Below are 22,077 nucleotides of genomic sequence, written 5' to 3'. Positions count from 1 at the left end.
TAAACTTGAAGGAGAAAAAACACATAAATGTGATGAGTGTACCGAGGGATTCCTTGAAGTCCAAGTTCAAGAAGATGTATTCCGCCAGAAGAGAAGGGGTGTGCGCTGTCATCATTGCCATGAGAGATTCCCCAATGTTGCAATCCTCGTAGAACACCTAGAGGTGGCCCACCCAGGTAAAGATTCTCATCAGTGTCCCGACTGCGGCAAAACCTTCCCTCTTCAGTCGAAACTCAGAACTCATCTACAGGTCCACAGGAAGGAAAAGCAGGACTGTCCGCTGTGTGGTGTGGTCTTAGCGTCCAAACGGGCTCTCAAAGGCCACTTACGCATGCACAGGGATGAACGAAGGTACGTATGCTCGACATGTGGGAAGAAGTTCCTCCATCAATCGTCTCTGACATATCACCTCCGGAGCCATACGGGTAGTAAACCTTACAAGTGCAGTCTGTGCGAGAAATCCTTCGCTTGTAACGCCTCCCTGAAGAGCCACCATAGAACACACACCGGGGAAAAACCTCATCTTTGCTCTCTTTGCGGGAAGACATTTAGAGAAAAAAGTGACTTACAAGCTCACTTAAGATCACACGCCGGTGAGAGGCCTTTTGAGTGTCTCGATTGCAACAAGAGCTATACCTCGAGATCTTCTCTAAGGCTGCACATGAGGACACACGTTGGAGGCAAGCAGTTCACTTGCCCAGAGTGCAATGAGAGATTTTATACGAAAACAGTTCTTACAGCGCATTTGAAAACTCATTCATGAGGGGAACGCAGTTTGCTGTAGTTGCAGAAATAGGTTTTTGATGTTGCGGTTGTACCTTTCTGCAGATTATGTAGGATGGTAGCTACTCTATTCTTGCAATGTCATAAATTAATCCTCCTGCAAATATGATGTTCGACAGTGTGTGAATTGAAATAAGAGCCATTCCTGAAACTTGTTGGCCCGATTTCACAAAGCTGGTTTAGATTTAACCCATGGTTTAAACCCTCATTTACATAACCCATGGTTTAAAAATTAGCGCAAAATAAGCATACCTTGCCTTGCGCGCGTTTAATATTGGACCTCTTACTTGTGTTGTGTTATTTTGCGCTTATTTTAAACCACAGGTTATGTAAATGAGGGTTTAAACCATGGGTTAAATATAAACCTCCTTTGTGAATTCGGGCCATTAAGATGCGTACGAAAGCAAACACAGGATGTTAGTAGTCCCTTTTTCATTGAATACATAGTTTTTTTAAAAATGTTGCTATGGCCCCATGGTAGGACAATGGTCTCTATGAAAAAATCTTAAATTCTTAGGTTGGAAGTATGAGTTTATTAATACATGTAACGCCATCTTCGACGGCTTGAAGGAAGTGTAGGGAATATACACATAGACTGCCAGATTTTGGACTAGGGATAATAATGTATCTTTCTGCATATATTCAGGAATTAGCTTCAGTTTTTGTTGCTTCTTAAGCAGTTCCTTAGCATATATTCTAAGTCTTTATGGCAGGAATTTTTCTGGAGGCATGCCCACATAAGTTTAATAACAAAACTTGAACATTTGTGGAAACTATGGCCCCTTTCTGGTGTACTTTGAAGAATAGTGTATACCGGTAATAGCTATGTTGGTCTTGTGAAGTTGTGGTGCAATATGTTCATCTGAACCAAATTAATGACCCCATACCAAAACTTTGTATTATCTTTAATGAAAGTAGTGACACAATGAGCACATTCAAAAGAATCAGGAAACTTACAGAATTTTCCCTTGAGAATATTTTTTACATTTTGAATTCTATTTCCTCGTTGTAGTTCCATTCAAGCCAATTAACAAAGAAGATTAAATGGCCTGCTTTTTAAGGAATCCGTTCACTATATATTAAAAAGATACATTGTACATGACATACACGATATACTAGCTATGAAAACGAAACACTGGACTAATTTCAAAGTTGAGATATGTACCCTTATGTATTGAGAGCTAAAAGGAATGTATTGTTCCAGTGTGATTTTAATATGAAGAGGTATAAGCTTCTTTTTTTTGTTATTCATTTATTTTATTTATTCATTTTCCACATATGGGAAGGATCACCCTTTTCAGCTAAAAGCTGGTCTTTATGCAAAGGGGTTCATCCACAAGATAAAAATACAAATTGTTGATAAAATTCATTTGAAATATGATAACAATGACAAACTCTGGCTATTACAAGGACTATTCTCTGTGTAAGCATGCAAGCTGTTCTACTGGCATGTAATATCAAATGCCCCTTTGTGTGAATAAGTTGAGGTTTACTTCGAATCATCGGGTCATCATGTCGGTCGGGTGGTCGCGTTACCTGACATTTCGTGAAAACCAGCCCCTTAATTCAGGAACTGTCGGGAGTAATGTTTGTGAAATAAACCCCTCTCTTCTACAACTGGTCTGGTCTAATTTACCAGATGCTTTGTGAAAACCCAACGGCAAACCTATACGAAAGGTCGTTTCTTTAACCTGCATCTTCACATGATCACATGATCGTGTAACGCGACCACCCGACCCGACCCGACCCGATGATACGACGATTCGAAGTAAGCCATAATTTGATGAGTTTTCATGCAACTTTAATTGTCTGAATTGTACATGTAGTTTAGGAATCATGATACATGAAGGTCATCTCAGAGTCATCTGACGTCATCATCTTAAAGATGTGCAGCCATATTGTTTGTGAATCATGTTTGTGAGATAATTTTTGGTACTTTTTGATAAAAATGAATCCATTTAGTTATAGCAAATTGATATTATAATGATGGTTGCAAAGTTGTTAATTTAGTCATTTCAATCAATTAAATTACCAAAGAGAAACATGTGCATGTAAATGTTCCTAATCTAAAGTATTTGTATGCATGTAAATATAAGTTCAACGACTTCCTATTAAAATGCATGTTAATTCTAGTACACATGTTTCAATGAGATGTCGGCGAACTTATACTAAGACAGTTTCGTGAAACGCTGCCCTGATTCGTTAATTGAATTATTCCTCTCCTCCCCCACCCATTACCTATATTCCAATAGAAGTCATGGTTAAATAAGTTTTAGTAGAATTACATTATGAAATCGATTTCTTTTCTTTTTCAGTTTTTCTTACTTCAAAGGTCTTTCAAGAAGATGTTATTTTGTAATCCGATTTGAGTAATAATATGTAGAATTGGCATTAAAAACAAGAAATTGTACTTTTGTTAAATATCTATCCTCTCTAGTTCTTTCTTGTCGTTACATTTGTTTCTGTTTAATCTAGTTGTCTCTCCAGTCTCTCTCATTTATACTTCTCTCACAGGCTCTCTATCTCTCCTTTTCTCTTTTTCTTTGCAGTAGGGCTATTTCTCTTTTCCTATCTCTGTATGCTCTCTGTCTTTTTCTGTCTTTTGATTCTTGTCATGGTTTCTGTTTCTTTCTCTCCTTCTCTGTGATCACTAAGTCATAAATTCTATCCACAATGTAATAGAAAACACTTTCAAACATTTCATTCATACTCCAGTTTATTCAAAATACAACAAATGATATCTTGATTTTGATAATGCTCATTACAGGAAAATGTAGGGCGTCATACAGGGGCGGCGATTTCTTTTCATGACTGGGGGGGGGGGGGAGGAAACGCGAGGAACGAGGGAGGAGTGACGTAATTTGGGGGGGGGGGGGGCCTAAAGTATTTGCGATCAAATAGATTAAAGCAAGTGGCGCGTAAATTGGCGTGGGGTCCAGGGACAAAGCCCCGGCGGGGGGTCAAGGGGCGGAGCCCCATGAAGCTCAGAGTTTTTAGGCATTCAATAAGGGTCAGATGAGCATATTTTGATACCTTATTTGTGACACTTGCATGCAGGTCCGTAATCGGAGTGGGGTCCAGGGGGCGAAGCTCCCAGAAGCTCAGCGGTTTTAGGCATGAACTATGATCATATGATCATCCAGGGGTCGCCTTAGGGCCCTTGGTGGGGTGTAGGGCGCTGAGCCCCCGGAAGCTCAGGGTTTTAGGCTTTTGAATATGGTCAGATGAGCTTCCAGTGGCCCGCTTAGGGTCCTGGTGGGGTCCAGGGGGCGGAGCCCCCGGAAGCTCAGGTGTTTTAGGCATTTAATTATGGTCAGCTGAGCAACCAGGGTCCCGTCTTAGGGCCCTTGGTAGGGGTAAGGGGGCAGAGCCCCCGGAAGCTCAGAGAAAATCATGCCATTTCAGCAACATTTGTAAATTAGTCACTGGTATCGAATTAGAAATAAACCACGTTTGAATTTTATCGGGGGGGGGGGGCAACTAGCCCAAGCCCTAGTGAGTGAGCATAGTAAACGAGAGGGGTGAAGGTGACGAAAGTAACTACTCCCTCACAGGTTTTGAAGTTTTGTTTTATTACAAATTATATTCCTTAGGAAAACTATAGTATGAAAAGAAACAATATACTTTTTTTCACAATTCACTTTTCTACAATATTTACTTGAATATTTTGAAGAATATTATGCAAGAGAGCATAGCTCCCGAGCCAGAAGATTTTTGGATTTGTATTTGTCTAAACACTGCACTCTTGGGCCCTCCAAAGTCTAATAGTGTGTTGCAGTCTTTAGTCAGTATTTGCTGTACATTATTTGTATGCACTTTTTCAAATTTCCCGGGGGGGGGGGGGACGATCCCCCCTACAAAAATCGAGGGGGGGGGGACGTGTCCCCCCCCCCCCCCGGGATCGCCGCCCCTGGCGTCATATAATCTATCCACAATGAAATAGAAAACGCTTTCGAACATTTCATATTTACTCTGATTTGTTCAAAATACACAAGATACTCAAATTGAGCTGAACACACACTTTTCATTCGTGCTTGCGTAGACGTCTCTTTTTAACTGAACGCAAGCTTATGCAGATTTGCACCGACATTATAACCAATGACTTATCCTAATTCTAACCGGCACAAAAAATAACATTCTTTTTCAGGATAACGCCCTAAGGCCCCGTTGCATAAAACTTACCATTTGTGGTAACTAATTTGCCATCAATGACAACTACCATGGAAACCTTGATTTTGATTGGCCGTTGAGCCCTGTTATCATGGTAGTTGCCATTGATGGCAAAGTTACTATCAATGGTAAGTTTATGCAACGGGTTTAAAAGAACTGGAGATCGAAAGACTCAAAATATATTGGGACAAACTATTGTTACAATGCATGTAATATTTTTAAAGAAAGTGATAAATCTGTATTATGCCCGACATTCGAACATAGCATGAATTTAAATTCGAGGCTCATTAATTCGTTTGCCGTTTCTCTCCCGTCTCTTCTGTATTCGCATCATCCTCGCCTCCTCACGCGGTGGCAGCGGTGGGCTTCAGCGGGACGCAGTTGCCTATGGGTGGCCTGTACTCGGAAGTATCTGGCTCTTCGATGTAGCATTCTAATCCATCCCCGCATGTACCGGCCATGTCCCAATCACCACCACACTCATCGCCTTCCAACTGGGTAGACGTGAAGAATGTACGTGATAGAGAGAGAGAGAGAGAGAGAAAAAAAGGAGGAAGGAGAGAGATATATAAATAAGTCGGGCTAACTCGGCCCAGCTACCAAAACGGTCAGTTTTTGCAGGGTTAGGGTTAGGGTTAAATGACATAAAATGACAGTTTTTGCAGCGCGGCCGAGTTGTCCCCAGGTCCGAGTTACCCCGGATCCATATACAGAGAGAGATAGAGAGATAAATAACGGAAGAGAACTAGCTTTTTAACGTTTTGAATATGATTCCGGGTGTTGGATTTAATATAATTTCCATCATTATCGCCAGGTTTGCTTGGTAGGTCAGATAAGTACACGCTTATTTGGGCACCAGACCCTCGAAAAATCAAATCTCAATTCACAAAAGGAAACATATATTCTTCATTTTCTTCTCTCTTTCATTTCATCTACTGAATATTTGGTGATTATAAGAGTAAAGTCGCGGCTTTCTTAAATTTCCGAGGGCCGGGGGATTGGGGGGGGGGGGGGGGGGGGAAGCGAGGCGAAAAAAAAAAACAAGCCTATTCTGGGAAGTTAAGTATAAATTAAAAATGTGTAGGTTTTTCGGGGGGGGGGGAGGGGTGCGATCTTTGGCAATGTTAAATATCAATGTAATATAGAAGACAAACAATGCATATCCACGTTCTGTAAAGGCTTCGCTTAGGTCAGGTCTAGGCGTTTTCTGGTTTAGATTGGGGGTGGGGTGGATCTAATTACATTATTGCGGTAAATCGTCCTAGGTAGTTAAGTGTTTTTCTCCATTTGTTTAGAATTGAACAATGAACTAAAAGTAAAACTGAATGTCTTATTTTAGTGGTGAATCGATTAGGGGGTCCATCTGGCATTATGTGAGTAATACTTTTAAAAGGTGCCCTTATTTGTCCAAGCATCTATATAGCCTCCTTGACGACTACAAAAAAGGATGACAATTATATAACAATTTTTGGAAAGAGAAGTTTTGTATCCATAAAGGCACATCAGAAGCGGTAGGTATTTAAGGAGCTGAGGTCGATCGCTTGCCTTATTTTGCATTTGTCTGACAAGTGCTCCCTCCCCCTATAGATCGCCACTGAATAGACTGCTTTATTAACATATTCAAATGTTATGCATACTTTTAAACAAAGGTTGTTCTTGACAACCTAAGGCTTATCCGAGTCTTGCCCGACGTAGCAACAAGTAATGTATCCCAAGTACTGGATTCCAAGTACATGCATTCAGGCGCGTACACAGGATTTTTTTCGTGGGGGGGGGGGGGGGGGGGGTTAAATTTGTAAATCAGCAAACCGCTGAATAAGCCGGGGGGGGGGGGGGTAAGAGCACTTTTTTTGTTTGTCCCAAAATTTGGTCGATCGATATTTCGTTTCGTTGGGGGGGGGGGGGGGGTAAGGTCAGCTTTAATACCACTATTTTTTAATTTTTTTTCTTTATTAAAAATACTTTAAAAAAGGGGGGGGGGTCCTCCAAAACACAAAACATACACATAAACAAAGTCAAGTGGGGGTTGAACCCCCCCCCCCCCCCTGCGTACGTGCCTGCATGTATTATAATAACTCGTCGCTATGTCCCCAGGAACGAAACATCCATGAATTTAAATAGGTAAACCAGGGGGGTGTTTTACAAAGACTAAGATCGACTTTAAGTTGGACTTCACTATGGCAGGCTATTTATGCCACTGCTTTCTCTCACCATGATCTTTAGCTAATACTTTTTTCCTTCAATAATGAATTATCAAAAAATATAAATTCTGTAGATTTGTGACCATGATTTGTACGTCCCTTGAGAGACCAATGCCAGTAAATGTTGAGAGAATACAGTGGCATGAACGGCCTGCCATAGTTAAATAGAACCTAAAGTCGATCTTAGTCTTTGTGAAACACCCCCAGTCTAAAACATGTATTTTCTAGGATAGTTCCTTGGGCCTGGTTCCTTACCTTGGAGCAATCGCTCTTGCAGCAGGCGCAAATATCCCATATGACCTGAGAACCGGCTGGACACTGGACATCCACGGGACAGTTCTGGACTCGCCATTCCTCGCGTGTTAGTGGGTATATATCATCATAACAGAGACAAGTCAGACAGTCTCCCCTGAAATTTTAACAAAGGAACAAGGTGGATATTATGTATTACATCTTTTTTCATTATTATTATTTTTTTTTAAATAATTTATTTATATATTATCATTATTATTATATATATATATATTTTTTTTTTTTTTTTTTTTTGGGGGGGGGGGTGGATTCTTGGATTTGTTTTTTACAAGTGCCTCGCGATTTATTTTTGGAGCTTGAAAATATCTGAGGAGGATTGACTCTCCCACCGCCCCCCCCCCCCCCCCTCCTCTCCCTTCCAAAAATATAAACACAAACAAATGAAAAACCTATAGCCGACACTGGGGAGGAGAAGGGAGGGAAGGGGAAGAGATAGAGAGACAGAGAAACAGAGACAGAAAGAGAGTGAGAGAGAAACTAAACATTGCATTCCAGCAAAGATCACATGAAATCTAGAGAATTGCGTACAACACCACATATAAAGATCCATTGGAATGAGTACTTAAACAAAATATATATTGCTGATTAAAATGTCGATGCATTTTTTCAAAGAAATCCCGTATAGGTGCTACAAATTGCACTCTTAGTGAGATACAATGTACGTTTAATCATTCTTTAAAAGTGAATGCCCTTCTTTTTCTCATCAGACAATTAGTGAGAAATAATTTAATTGTTTTTACCTGCCAAATAGAGCGACGGTTGCCATGACAACACAAAGCCATTTAGAAGACATCATTGTCCTTGGAAATGGTCACTTATCGACTCGTAAAACGGATTCCAGCAAATTCCTTGAAAGAAAGCATAATTCAGCAAAGTAATCACGGATGATAATAACGAATGAATTAATCATGAAGGGAAATAGATGAATCAATTAAAGGCAGGCTTTACTACTTCAGCCAGATGGATTAGACGAGCCAGCGAGGTCACTGTGACAGGTGGCTATCTCATTAACCCAGCTCTCATTTAACATAAGAAAAAGAGGATCATGGGGGACCGACAGGCACCGATTGGGGAAGTTTTCTATATAGAGGGAGCAATTAGCTACAAGTAGAACAGCGTGCCTTTAAAGTGTAATCGTGTAATGTAAGTGTAATCTGTATACATACACTAATATTTACTGACTTCATTAAAAATTAACATTCAAGAAATAAAGGGATCTTTCAAAACAACAAATTAAAGCCCCACTGTCCTACTTGCTCCCTCTAAATAGAAAACTTCTCCAATCGGTGCCTGTTGGTCCCCCATGATCCTCTATGTTTATGTTATTTGAGAGCTGAGTTGATGAGATAGCCACCTGTCAGTGACATCGCTGTGTGGTCTTATCCCTCCTAGCCGCACTAGTGTTGATAAGCTTTAAGCAACAGCTAGGTAGCCTTGTTTGTTTTTTTCGTTTTTTTTCCTCGAAAATATCAGTATGCATTCAGCCTGTAGCTATCCATTTCAAACAAGAGAACAATCTAAAAAAGGAAAGAAAGACGACAAAAGATATAGTTTATCGAAAAGACGGAATTAATAGTTGTATTAAAAAGGACCTACCTATTATATGCTATAGGCCTACGTCCGAGATAAAGTTTCCAGTGGATTCAGAGCTAGAGCTTTTTTCCTTACGATACAGATAGAACCTGGCGTTATACTGATGTATATGTGATTATCGAGCCCATTACAACGCCCCTACTTAAATACCATTCTGCGATAGGCGTAGATCCGGGGGCGGGGTGGGGTGTATAGGGGGACGCAGGGGCGTACGCAGGATTTTTTCAAGGGGGGGGGGGGGGGTTAAAATCCGGCCCAAAATATTTTGCTCCCGAAAATTTGAAAACCGCGCCGGCCGAAAAGTCGATAAGTTGGGGGAGGGGGAGGGGGGGGGGGGTTAAGCGGACACTTTTTTAAAATAATAAATGTATAGACCTCTCCAGGTCAAGATATTAATTAAGCTATAAAAACAATGTTTCTCCACTAAATTCGACCGATAAGCTTTTCCCGTTTGCAAATTATATATTGCAACTACATATTCTGAGATTTTCATGGTCGCAGCTACCATTGTATAGCCACAAGCGCAATTTGAAATTTATCAAAATTTACCGGGAGCAATTTTTCTCAAAAGCAGAAGTGTTTTAGGGGCTAAATTTTCTAGCGCTTATAATACATCCACAGGAGCATCCAAATATATCAAAATTGTAAAGAATCAATATTCACCCAATTTCAATAATTCCCAAAACTTTGTTTTACCTTTAAAAATATATTCTGGAATCGTGTTACTTCATCAGCTTGAAACCGCAATATAACAAATACATTGTTCACGTCAAGGGCGGATCCAGGATTTGACGATAGGGGGGGGGGGGGCCTAAAATGTGTAAATCGCGCCGACCAATATCTCGCTCAGTGGGGGGGGGGGGGGGCCCGAAAACTTTTTATTTTGTTTATTTTTGTATTAAGTTAAACTAAAAAATTATGGAAAGCCGTTAGCATCTATGTAATATTTTGTAAAAGTTATTTCAAAAGGCATAAAATGTTGATTCAAATCATTCATATTTTCTATTTATCAAGGAGATTTCATGTTCTTATGCGGAATTTAAGAAAAGTCTAAAATAAATGATTTTTTGCTTTTGAATATATTTAATTTTAAGGCTACAAATGGCTCTCCATAATATTTAAGTTCGACTTAGGATCTTTGTGAAACACCACCTGGGGTTGTCAGTAGCTTAATTAAGGCCTTGATTGGAAGTACACGTATTACTGTTATTTTGATGTCATATTGTTCGGTTTCTGTACCTTTCTGCGATTTTAAAGAGGAAGGGATCATTTGTGGTTCATTGCTCGCTATTACCAGGCGAAAAGAAAAAAAATGAGCTATAACATGGCTGAAGGTTATTTAGACAAGTCCTTGAGAATATTCTTCAATTATACCTTTTGTAAACTAACTCCCTATTCACATTTGTAGTGGTTTACATTTCAGGATACAAATAAACTTCAACGAATTTCGGATCAGATTTCTTTTACCGCTAATAAATGTATGTAAAGTAATTATCCATTTGTACTGGCAGTTTAGCGCCGCTTTAATTTTTTCGTTTCATATTAGGTAGAGAATTTGACAAGCCAGGGTCAAATTAATGTTAGTACAGGGCCAATGCTTTTAATAGGCTTATATTTTCATTTGCATGCATTTGAACCCCTGTCATGTTGTCATACATTATCCATTTCCCAGAGATGAGCAGGATCAAACCCATTTTCATTTTTTTTTTTTTTTTTTTTGTCTCCCTCTTTTCTTCTTTCCATAAACCCTTGTTATTCATGTCACATGCAGGGGATGAAAGCGAAAATAGTCATGTTTATATAAATACAATCTTGTATCATTTCATGTAATATTCCTTAATTGTTGTACATTCCACTTTGGGTGAAACATGATCTCTTCCATCTACTTAGACAATCCCACATTGATGAATATTGTAATTTATGATTTTTTGTTTTGTTTTTTGCAGCAAGTAAGAAATTACATGTGACCTGTGAGAGCGGATTTGCGGCAATAATTTTACGTGCAATGAAGAACTACTTCTTGTCCTCATTACTTTATGCTATTTTGTATACCATCCTATGAGCCTGAAAGCCCATTGTGTTGATTTATTTGTACGCAATATCTTCTATACATAATTATCGGTATGTTAATTTCAAGAAGAATCAATGATAGTTTCCCTCATGACAATAAAAAGATGTGAAAAAGAAGAAAAAAAATCCAGAGTATAATCCGGTTCAGTGCAATCTCGAGTAAACTTGTCAGGGTAAACGGAGATGGGGTGTGTGTGTGTGTGTGTGTGTGTGTGCATGTGCGTGTGTGTGTGAGAGAGAGAGAGAAAGATAGAGAGAGAGAAAGATAGAGAGAGAGAGGGTGGGGGATGGGGAAAGAAAGGGAGAGAGAAGGAGGGGGTGGGAAATGGAGAGGAGAAGGGGAAGGTTCTCCGACATGCCCTGGCAATAATTTATGTGGGCTTTATTTCGTCAAGAGATACGGGTAAGGTTGCATCTAGTCTGCAATCACTAACTTTAATTTGACACTTAACCACAATTTCTGGAGTGAGCATTAATTTTTTTGGTATATGACCCCGAAAACTTTATTTAAAAAAAAGAAAATAGGTGGGGGGGGGGCGCGGGCCCGTCGCCCCCCCCCCCCCCTCGTGGATCCGCGCCTGGTTCACGTGTTAGTATTTTGATGAGGAAACAACCATTAAAGATAATAAGAGTGGGGCTTTTCCTCGCTAGAACAGGGGTGTGTCACAAAGCTCCTTAGTGGAACTTAACTCTAAATTGGACTTAAAAGTTATGGAGAGCCATTTGTACGCTTAAAATAAGATATATTCAAAAGCGAAATTCCAAGTAAAAATCGAGCTACCAATATTTCGCTCAGTGGGGGGGGGGGGGGGGGGGGGTAGTATGCATAATTCATTTTTTTGTATTTGACCCCGAAAACTTTATTTAAAAAAAAAAAACTAGGTGGGGGGGGCGCGGGCCGTCGGCCCCCCCCCCCCCCCCCCCTCGTGGATCCGCGCCTGGTTCACGTGTTAGTATTTTGATGAGGAAACAACCATTAAAGATAATAAGAGTGGGGCTTTTCCTCGCTAGAACAGGGGTGTGTCACAAAGCTCCTTAGTGGAACTTAACTCTAAATTGGACTTAAAAGTTATGGAGAGCCATTTGTACGCTTAAAATAAGATATATTCAAAAGCGAAATTCCAAGTATATTAGACTTTTTATAAATTCCACATCTAGAACATGAAATCTCCTTGATAATAGAAAATATGAATCTGAATGTTAAGTCCAACTTAGAGATAGGTTCAACTTTGGATCTTTGTGACCCCCCCCCCCCCCCCCCCCCCCCGGTATGGTTTCAGACAACAGCAAGAATGCGCCCACGTGACGATATTTGAGCACCTCGCTATAGCCGAATATCGTCATACTCAAGAAGCAAGACTCCCGAGAAAAAACCTTATCTAGTGTGCTGTTATATCGGAATGAATTTTACTCCAGTGAAGTGTCTTCTTTTCCCCCGGCCGCTTCATTCGCTCTCAAAATTAAAGCAACCAAAAAATACTAATGATGACTTTTAAAAGGTGGATTCCTGACAACCAGATAATCGGATATCGAGATGCCCTAATATTCAATTTGTATTTCTTATCACAGAGATGACAGAATACTATTTTTGCAATAATGCAATTCTCCCTGTTTTGCTCGCTCGCTTCTTCTATATTTATCTACTTTTAATTTCTTTACGATTGGTCATTAGTTAATAATAATAATAATAATATTTAATTTTTATATAGCGCTTAATACAAATGTCTCTAAGCGCTTTACAAATATACTATTACCCTGGTCATTGGATTCAGTGCTTGCCCGCACACACTGTGTGCACAATCTCCACTCCCTGTGGAGCATTCCAACCGGGCGTTACTTGACGCTCACAAGCTGTTTGACCAACAATGACGGCCGCATCCTACCGGGTACCCATTTGACACCTGGGTGGAGAGTAGCAAGTGCAGGTTAATATCTTGCCAAAGGATATAAGTGCCGTGTCGGGATTCGAACCCTCGACCTTCGCATCTCCAGTCAAGCGCCTTAAACCACTCGACCACGACACTCCTTCGTTGAAGTCGTCACCTAGTGTACATTTGCTACACGTTTCTGAATTATTAGGTCTGGTACCCTTGAATATGTTTTCCCTTAACCCTATGTCAACCGGGGGGGGGGGGTCAATTTGACCCCCCCCCCCCCCGTAGAAATTTCGCGACTCCTCCGAAACCGCGGGAGATATAAAATTTCCCTTTCATGACTTTTTACTTTCGAGTCTTACGCATCTTTTAAAACAATTTTTTCTAAAATCGGACCTACGGTTACAAGGTCACGTGACCTTTTGTCTTTGCATGTCAGCCCGAAAATCGCTAATTTTCGTGATTTGTGTACAAAACATATGTAAAAGTCATTTTTCCTAAAAATAGATAAAACATTGGTTATTCAGTCTTGTTTAAAGTTTAGATGTTTGTTTGGGGTAAAAATAGTTGAATTGTAGTTACAAATGAAATAAAACAACAAAAACAATAAAATACATAAGTTAAAAAAAACAATGAAATACATAAGAAATTTTAAAAACAAGAGATAACAGAAGGAATAACCTGGCTCTTTCAATTTTTTGTGTTGTATTATTATTCCAAATGGTCTAATAAATATATGTATTGAAAAAGAATACGTAAACATGAATAATCTGTGATTTATGGGCAGAAATGTGAATTTGATGACCTTATTTGCATAAATTACCATAAATATGCAAATGAGTGAATTTTTCAAAAAAATTGAAATTACCATAGTATTTTATACACTTCACTTGACATGCATGCAAATTTTCGCGGCGATCGGCGGTGAAACGGCCAAGATCTTAGGGGGGTCAAATTGACCCCCCCCCCCCCCCCCCCCAGTAAAAACCTGGTCTGAAATAGCCCAGTTAAGATAGGGTTAAAGTGGAAATTCAAAGAAAATCTCAAATATGTCAACTAATAATGAACACTAGAAAATGGTAAGCTAACAGATGGCCATCGTACAAGTTTTTGGTCAACTACATATCTGGTGATTTATAACAATACAAATACAACCACCTCTTTAGCATCTGGGATATACGAGAGATTCGCAAGAAAAATAACGATATTATAATGACGTCACATGATGGACCAATACTGCCCAAGCAGACGAAATCCCATAAAGAATGGACATAATTGCAAAGCTATTATTTCTCAGATTATAATGAGTTTAGTGTATATAAATGTGATGGCATTTCAAACCATTCAAAAGGGGATAAAATCTTTTGTTTGTAAACAAATCTTTTGTATCCCTCGTTACTTTTATAATTTATAGTAGGGTACCAAAAATAGAAATGAGATGAGTCTGTAAAACAGGAGGCGAAGAGAAGATGTGTGATGGTTAAACTCGTGGGGGGGGGGGGGGGTTAATAGGACATATATATATATATATATATTGTTTTGGTCCCGGAATTTGAAAATTTGACCGGTCGACATTCCGTTCAGTTAGGGGGAGGGGGGTAAGGTCATCTTTTTTTAGGTCATCCATTATGATTTTTTTTTTTTTTTTTTTTTTTTTTATTAAAATAAATAATAATAATAATAATAACCCCCCCCCCCCCTACGTACGCGCCTGACCTGCTCTATACAGATTACAGAGTTGAGACAAATAAACCTAAAAAGCCCAAGTTCCTCTTTGTCAAGGTAATACTTGTACTCGTCCTATCATACCCTTTTCTAACTGCACTGATTTTCATCGGATGCATCCGGACGCATCCGATGAAACGGTCAGTTAAGAAAGCAACAGAGGAGAAAAAGGCGATTAAATAGCCGATGAAAAGAAGAGAAATAGGCGATTAAATTCTCCTGCTCAAGAGCAGTAGAACTTCTCATTCTATCGGTGTGACACCGATGAAACTGCCAGTTAGAAATGGTTCGGGAGAGAAAGGCGATTAAAACAGCGATTAAAATGGTCAAAGGTCGCAGTATAAGCGCGCTTTATCGTAACCAGCTGTGTTTGTTGACTTATGGTTGAACATGCTGCATGCAAGCTAGATGGAGCGCGGGCTTAATGATTACGCAATAATTCTTCACTTCCGGCAAGGGCTCGCCACAGCGAGTGAATTTCACCGGCAGTTAGAAAACGACAGGGGGAAAACTGCGGTTTCACCTTTGTTTACATAAGGAAAATTCAATCGGTATTTTCATCGGTGTGACTCCGATAGAATCCAGTTAGAAAGCAGTATAAGTTAAAAGTTGTAATCCTTTTTTTGTTCTCAACGATGCGCTCACTCCCTACACATCGTGTGAACGTAGGCCTACATAGTTTATTCACGCAGACAGACACCAATGTATCGTAGATTAATGATTATAAAGTTGTACGCCAATTCCACACCAATCCCTGTATATCGGAACACATATTAACATGATTATTATCTTGGCATGATATTGTTAGATCCTAAACAAAATGAACGACATAATAACTCGATACGTATTATAAGAAAGTACGGAATCATAGACTAGCAAAATCTGGCCGGTTCATTGTCAAATCGAAGGTTATCTCCTTCTGAGATGGAAATCTCTCAAAACGTTATCAAATCGAATATGGAAAATCGTAATCATATTTCCCCAACTAGAATATGTCAAATGCTAACTAGAATCACAAAAGTGGTTCATAAACAACAAAATATTGATTAGCTCATATCTTTATGTAATGAAGCCAACAAGTATTTGTACAATGTGAAACGTAATAAATATATATTCCCGGGTACCTTTCACCCATACAGTATAACGCTTTACAAATAGTTGTAAGAAAGCTACACTTTCTGAACTTAAATTCTTCCCTTAAAACAACGATATCTACAAATCAAAACAAATCCATGCATACATCAGTAAAACCGCACAAAGTTATATAACATGATAATAATGATTTACTTAAAAATAAGTATAATACAGAATATGATAAATTACCTGTAAAACAGGAGGCGAAGAGGAGATGTGATGGTTGAACTCGTGACACGGACTGCAAGGAGTCAAGCGGGTTCATGAGTTCAAGGTGTTTAGAAACAAAGGAACAAAGGTAATGTTGTGGGGTCACGTGTTTAAAGATATTTGCATAAAGTGAGTCGTGTAACAACTAGGATGGGGGTATGTGACTAGTCTTTATAAAAACGGGGTCTATTCGCTATTCATAAGGACCGCTATTCATAAGGACGGTTATTCCTAACATGTAAATTCCCGTACTTCCTGGTCCGCTATTCATAATGGCAAAAGAGGGTCGCTATTCATAAAGAAATAAGGTTCGTTAATCATAAGGACCGCTATTCATAACGTGAGATGAGGGTCGCTATTCATAATTCATATTAAGGGTCATTAATCATAAGGACCGCTATTCATAATATGAAATCAGGGTCGCTATTCATAATAGGAGAAGAGGGTCGCTATTCATAATACGAAATAAGGTTCATTACTTATAAGGGTCGCTATTCATAACACGGGAAGAGGGTCGCTATTCATAATAGGACGAGAGGGTCGCTATTCATAATACGAAATGAGGGTCGCTATTCATAATAGGAGAAGAGGGTCGCTATTCATAATAGGAGAAGAGGGTCGCTATTCATAATACGAAATGAGGTTCGCTATTCATAATAGGAGAAGAGTGTCGCTATTCATTATACGAAATGAGGTTCGCTATTCATAATAGGAGAAGAGGGTCGCTATTCATAATAGGAGAAGAGGGTCGCTATTCATAATACGAAATGAGGTTCGCTATTCATAATAGGAGAAGAGGGTCGCTATTCATTATACGAAATGAGGTTCGCTATTCATAATAGGAGTAGAGGGTCGCTATTCATAAAACGAAATGAGGGTCGCTATTCATAATATGAAATGAGGGTCGCTATTCATAATACGGTATAAGGGTTGCTATTCATAAAAAATGTAAATTAAATAAGCAATAAACATCAGTAGGCGAAATAATGGACAGGGGATACCCCACGTCTGTAGCGTAGGCGGGAGGGGGCCATCAAGGGGTTGATCTATCATGTCCCTTACCTTCAGCAAAGGATGGAATGCGACAAAAAGGGGGTTGTAGGCAGGGGCGTCGCTAGACCTTTTTCAGTTTGAGGTGGGGGGAGGGGGGGGGGGTGAAGAGGCCACCGAATACCGACAAAAATAGCTACCAATTATATATTAACATATATATATATATATATATGTTAATGCCAATGTCCCAATGTCTACAAATTTAACCTATAAATCCGGGGCCAGGAGCCAAATTATTTTCAACCCCCCCCCCCCTTCCCATGCGAAGCGCGGAAGCTTTGACGTCCCATTAAAATATTAGAGAAAGAAGACGATTCGTTGTACCGTTCACTACTCTTAATCCTTGTCTGAATTCATTTTTCCCCGTATAAGTGCCCTTCAAAGCTTATTTTGATCCCTCCCCTGTTGTTTTCTAGAACTTCCATGATGAGCTAGTGCATTGTATAATGCTTGACTTGCAGATGGTTTACCTAGTAAGATGCATGTACTTGCTTGCATTGAGGATTATTTTAGGTCTTACAAATTGATGAGCTGTTTGAAATTAACTATGAGGTTTGCGCGTATTGGGGAATGTGGCTTGCTGCTTTCCTTTTTTTTAAAAAAAACTTCCCACGACATGTAATGAGTGTTTAGTGTACATTATATGGGACGTACAGTGATAGATGGAAAGTTATTTCAGTATATTCGAAATGACTTTTAGGTAACTCCTTTTTCCTCCCACATCATCAACATTCATTCATTTCATTTTATCTACATTAGTTCATGAAATGCATCCAGAAAATGAAGAAAAAAGAAACGAAAATAACCCGTTAAAGCGCGGAAGCTTTAACGTTTCATTGAAATATTAGACAAATAAGACGATTCGGACGATTCGGGCGACTCTTAATCATTGTCTGAATTCTCAAAAATGTTTCTTTATCCGATAAAAAGTCACACTTCGAAGGGGAAAAAAAATTACCGACATAATGCATCTCACCGACTTCAAACTTCTACATAAATATAGTATACGAAGATCGATCAAGAATACCGACACAGCGGACCCGACACAGCAACAAAATTATCTATGCGTATCTTTCTTGCTCCCTCGACGTGGCGACTCCACCAAACATACCCCTCTCTCTCTTTCTCTTTAATCCCCTTTTTCTTTTGCTCCTTTTCTTTCTTTTTTCTTCTTTTCCTTTCTTTCCTCTCCTTCGCCTTTGTCTTTTTTCTCTTTTTTTCTTCTTTTCTCTTTCCTTTTTTTTCCTTTCTTTTCCTTTTCTTTTCTTTTATTTCCCTTTCCCTCTCCTTTTTCCCCTCCCCCTTTTCTCATTTTCCCAACAGCAGCGCAATTTTACCGACAATATCTTGACAGGTGGGATTGTCGCACCCCCCCCCCCTTAGCGACGCCCCTGGTTGTAGAGAGTTACATTATATACAATATTCAAGCTTTTCGTAAATATATAAGATTGCACGATTTTGTTTTTCTCCTCATAAGTAAGGAAGTAAGATTTTCAAGATTTAAAGTCAAATAAGATACGATTTAGCGACCGTAAAGCATTATGCAAACGGTGGCGTACCCTTTATTATGTCTTTTTTTAAAGTAGGCCTATATTTTCTTTTAAGCTTTGATAATTATATAAAAATACATCCCCCTAATCTAGCTAATATATATTTCATATTTCCCCCGCTCCAGTGGTGACAAAAAAGGGAAACATAACACATACATAATCCTATCGTAATGTGTCCCCCTTGTGCGAACCCCCCCCCCCCCCTTCCCTCAACTGATAGTCAAACTTAAGAAAATTTACTTTGGTGACAAGACCATATATATTATAAGGAAACCACCTCAGCCCCCCCCCCCGAAAATAAATATTAAGGTCCGCTACCTGAATGTCCGAGTCGTCATCATAAAGGCGAAGGCGGCGGGAGGGGGGAGGGGTAGAGGGGAGGTGAGCTTGAGGATGTTTCATGATTAAAATGATATTGATTTAAATTCTCAATTATGTTTATAACATTGGATAACAAATTTCAAACCTACTTAAAAACAAGACAAATATTCAGGGCCATGTGTCGCCTTGAGGGTGTCCTCCATCCAATATTTCCATTTGTTATGAGCATTTTGGATATTGCTTAGGCCTATTTCATTTTATGAATAACAACCCTCATCCCGTATTATGAATAGCGACCCTAACTCTATATTATGAATAGCGACCCTCATTCGTATTATGAATAGCGACCCTCTACTCCTATTATGAATAGCGAACCTCATTTCATATTACGAATAGTGACCCTATTATGAATAGCGACCCTCATTCGTATTATGAATAGCGACCCTCTACTCCTATTATGAATAGCGAACCTCATTTCATATTATGAATAGTGACCCTATTATGAATAGCGACCCTCATTTCGTATTATGAATAGCAACCCTCTACTCCCATAATGAATAGCTCTTCTCCTATTATGAATAGCGACCCTCTTCTCCTATTATGAATAGCGACCCTCTTCTCCTATTATGACTAGCGAACCTCATTTCGTATTATGATTAGCGACCCTCTTCTCCTATTATGAATAGCGACCCTCTTCTCCTATTATGAATAGCGAACCTCATTTCGTATTATGAATAGCGACCCTCTTCTCCTATTATGAATAGCGACCCTCTTCTCCTAGTATGAATAGCGAACCTCATTTCATATTATGAATAGCGACCCTCATTCGTATTATGAATAGCGACCCTCTACTCGTATTATGAATAGCGAACCTCATTTCATATTACGAATAGTGACCCTATTATGAATAGCGACCCTCATTCGTATTATGAATAGCGACCCTCTACTCCTATTATGAATAGCGAACCTCATTTCGTATTATGAATAGCAACCCTCTACTCCCATAATGAATAGCTCTTCTCCTATTATGAATAGCGACCCTCTTCTCCTATTATGAATAGCGACCCTCTTCTCCTATTATGACTAGCGAACCTCATTTCGTTTTATGATTAGCGACCCTCTTCTCCTATTATGAATAGCGACCCTCTTCTCCTATTATGAATAGCGAACCTCATTTCGTATTATGAATAGCGACCCTCTTCTCCTATTATGAATAGCGACCCTCTTCTCCTAGTATGAATAGCGAACCTCATTTCGTATTATGAATAGCGACCCTCTTCTCCTATTATGAATAGCGACCCTCTTCTTCTATTATGAATAGCGACCCTCTTCTCCTATTATGAATAGCGAACCTCATTTCGTATTATGAATAGCGACCCTCTTCTCCTATTATGAATAGCGAACTTCATTTCGTATTATGAATAGCGACCCTCTTCTCCTATTATGAATAGCGACCCTCTTCTCCTATTATGAATAGCGAACCTCATTTCGTATTATGAATAGCGACCCTCTTCTCCTATTATAAATAGCGACCCTCATTTCGTATTATGAATAGCGACCCTCTTCTCCTATTATGAATAGCGACCCTCTTCTCCTATTATGAATAGCGACCCTCTTCTCCTATTATGAATAGCGAACCTCATTTCGTATTATGAATAGCGACCCTCTTCTCCTATTATGAATAGCGACCCTTATGAATAACGACCCCGATTTTGCATTATGAATAGCGACCCTCTTCTCGTATTATGAATACCGACCCTCTTCTCTGATTATGAATAGCGGTCCTTATGAATAATGAACCTTATGAATAATGACCCTTTTCTCCAATTATGAATAGCTGTCCTTATGAATAGCGGTCCTTATGAATAGCGGACCTTATGAATAGCGGACCTTATGAATAGCGACATTGACCCATAAAAACAGTCACCTTGTTACACACAATTTATAAAGCCCCCGGGATGATATTAAGGACGGCATTTGTTCCCTCATGAAACGCCGAACATACCGCGGTGTGTGTAGCTGAATATACAATGGCGTCTTATTTTGTTTACAAGCGACATATTCCTTTATTATTGTATCGCTGCATTTGTCATCAAAATAAAAACATTCGCGGGGTTTAGAGTGAGGCAATAGGGACTTTTAGATTTGTACGTCGACAGCTTTGACTGCAACGTGTGACGTCATTTTAAAGCAATGCGCATGCGTCACGTCGTCTCAGTCGGCGATCGAGAATGCGTCAACCTTGATTTTCCTAAATCTAGTACGGTATTAGTATATGCCGCGTGCGCATGAAATATACAGTTCCTCAGGTAAACAAAGGAACATCCCTTCCCTGCTATTATGTAAAAAAATGTGTAGTGTAACAGGTGTCACATGCATATTCACCTGTTCTACACATTTTTACATAATAGCAGTGAAGGGATGTTCTTTTGTCTACCACAGCAATTGTTGAAGGTAGAAAGAGGAACTGTATATTTTGTCCTCTTTCTTTTTCCATCATGTTCATAGTGTTACTTCCTGCATGCATGTATATCGTCGAGTGCAATCCAAAATATTTCTAATTGTAATCGAAATGGGCAGTTGAGTACGTTGACACGCATGATCAGTCGGCGTTCGTCGTGTTCTCGTCCACTAAATCTAAAAGTCCTTAATATATTATACATTTAGCCTGACGGTAGTGAAGTAAGAGAAAGAACTCAAGAGAAGATAAAAACACAGGCACTGAAAATGTGTGAGATGTCATGGGACATCGTCTGCTTGAATGTGCAAATCATTACCTATATTCCAATAGAAGTCATGGTTAAATAAGTTTTAGTAGAATTCTTTTCTTTTTCAGTTTTTCTTACTTCAAAGGTCTTTCAAGAAGATGTTATTTTGTAATCCGATTTGAGTAATAATATGTAGAATTTGCATTAAAAACACTGAAGAAATTGTACTTTTGTCAAATATTTCTTCTCTCTAGTTCTTTTCTTTCTTGTCGTTTATGGCACGCCTTTAGGGAAACAAAAAATATATTTCACTCAAATGTATATATTCGACACTTTCAGAAAATATTGACAAGTTTTATTTGACAAGAATTTT

General features: G+C 39.2%; 1 protein-coding gene across 1 annotated transcript in view; it reads right to left on the bottom strand.

Annotated features, from left to right (window-relative positions):
* Positions 1-4,631: 4,631 nt before the first annotated feature.
* Positions 4,632-22,077, bottom strand: part of LOC587887 (venom protein 302) — a 38,356-nt gene continuing 20,910 nt past the window's right edge. The window contains exon 4 of the mRNA XM_030992792.1: positions 4,632-5,447. Within this exon, the coding sequence (XP_030848652.1) occupies positions 5,298-5,447 (150 nt within the window). The 3' untranslated portion in view covers positions 4,632-5,297. The remainder of the gene's footprint in view (positions 5,448-22,077) is intronic.

Source organism: Strongylocentrotus purpuratus, unplaced genomic scaffold (assembly GCF_000002235.5).
Source record: "Strongylocentrotus purpuratus isolate Spur 01 unplaced genomic scaffold, Spur_5.0 spur5_scaffold_20, whole genome shotgun sequence".
Lineage (NCBI taxonomy): Eukaryota > Metazoa > Echinodermata > Echinoidea > Camarodonta > Strongylocentrotidae > Strongylocentrotus > Strongylocentrotus purpuratus.
The sequence above is the reverse complement of the archived record's forward strand: the minus strand, read 5'-3'. Positions and strand labels throughout refer to the sequence as shown.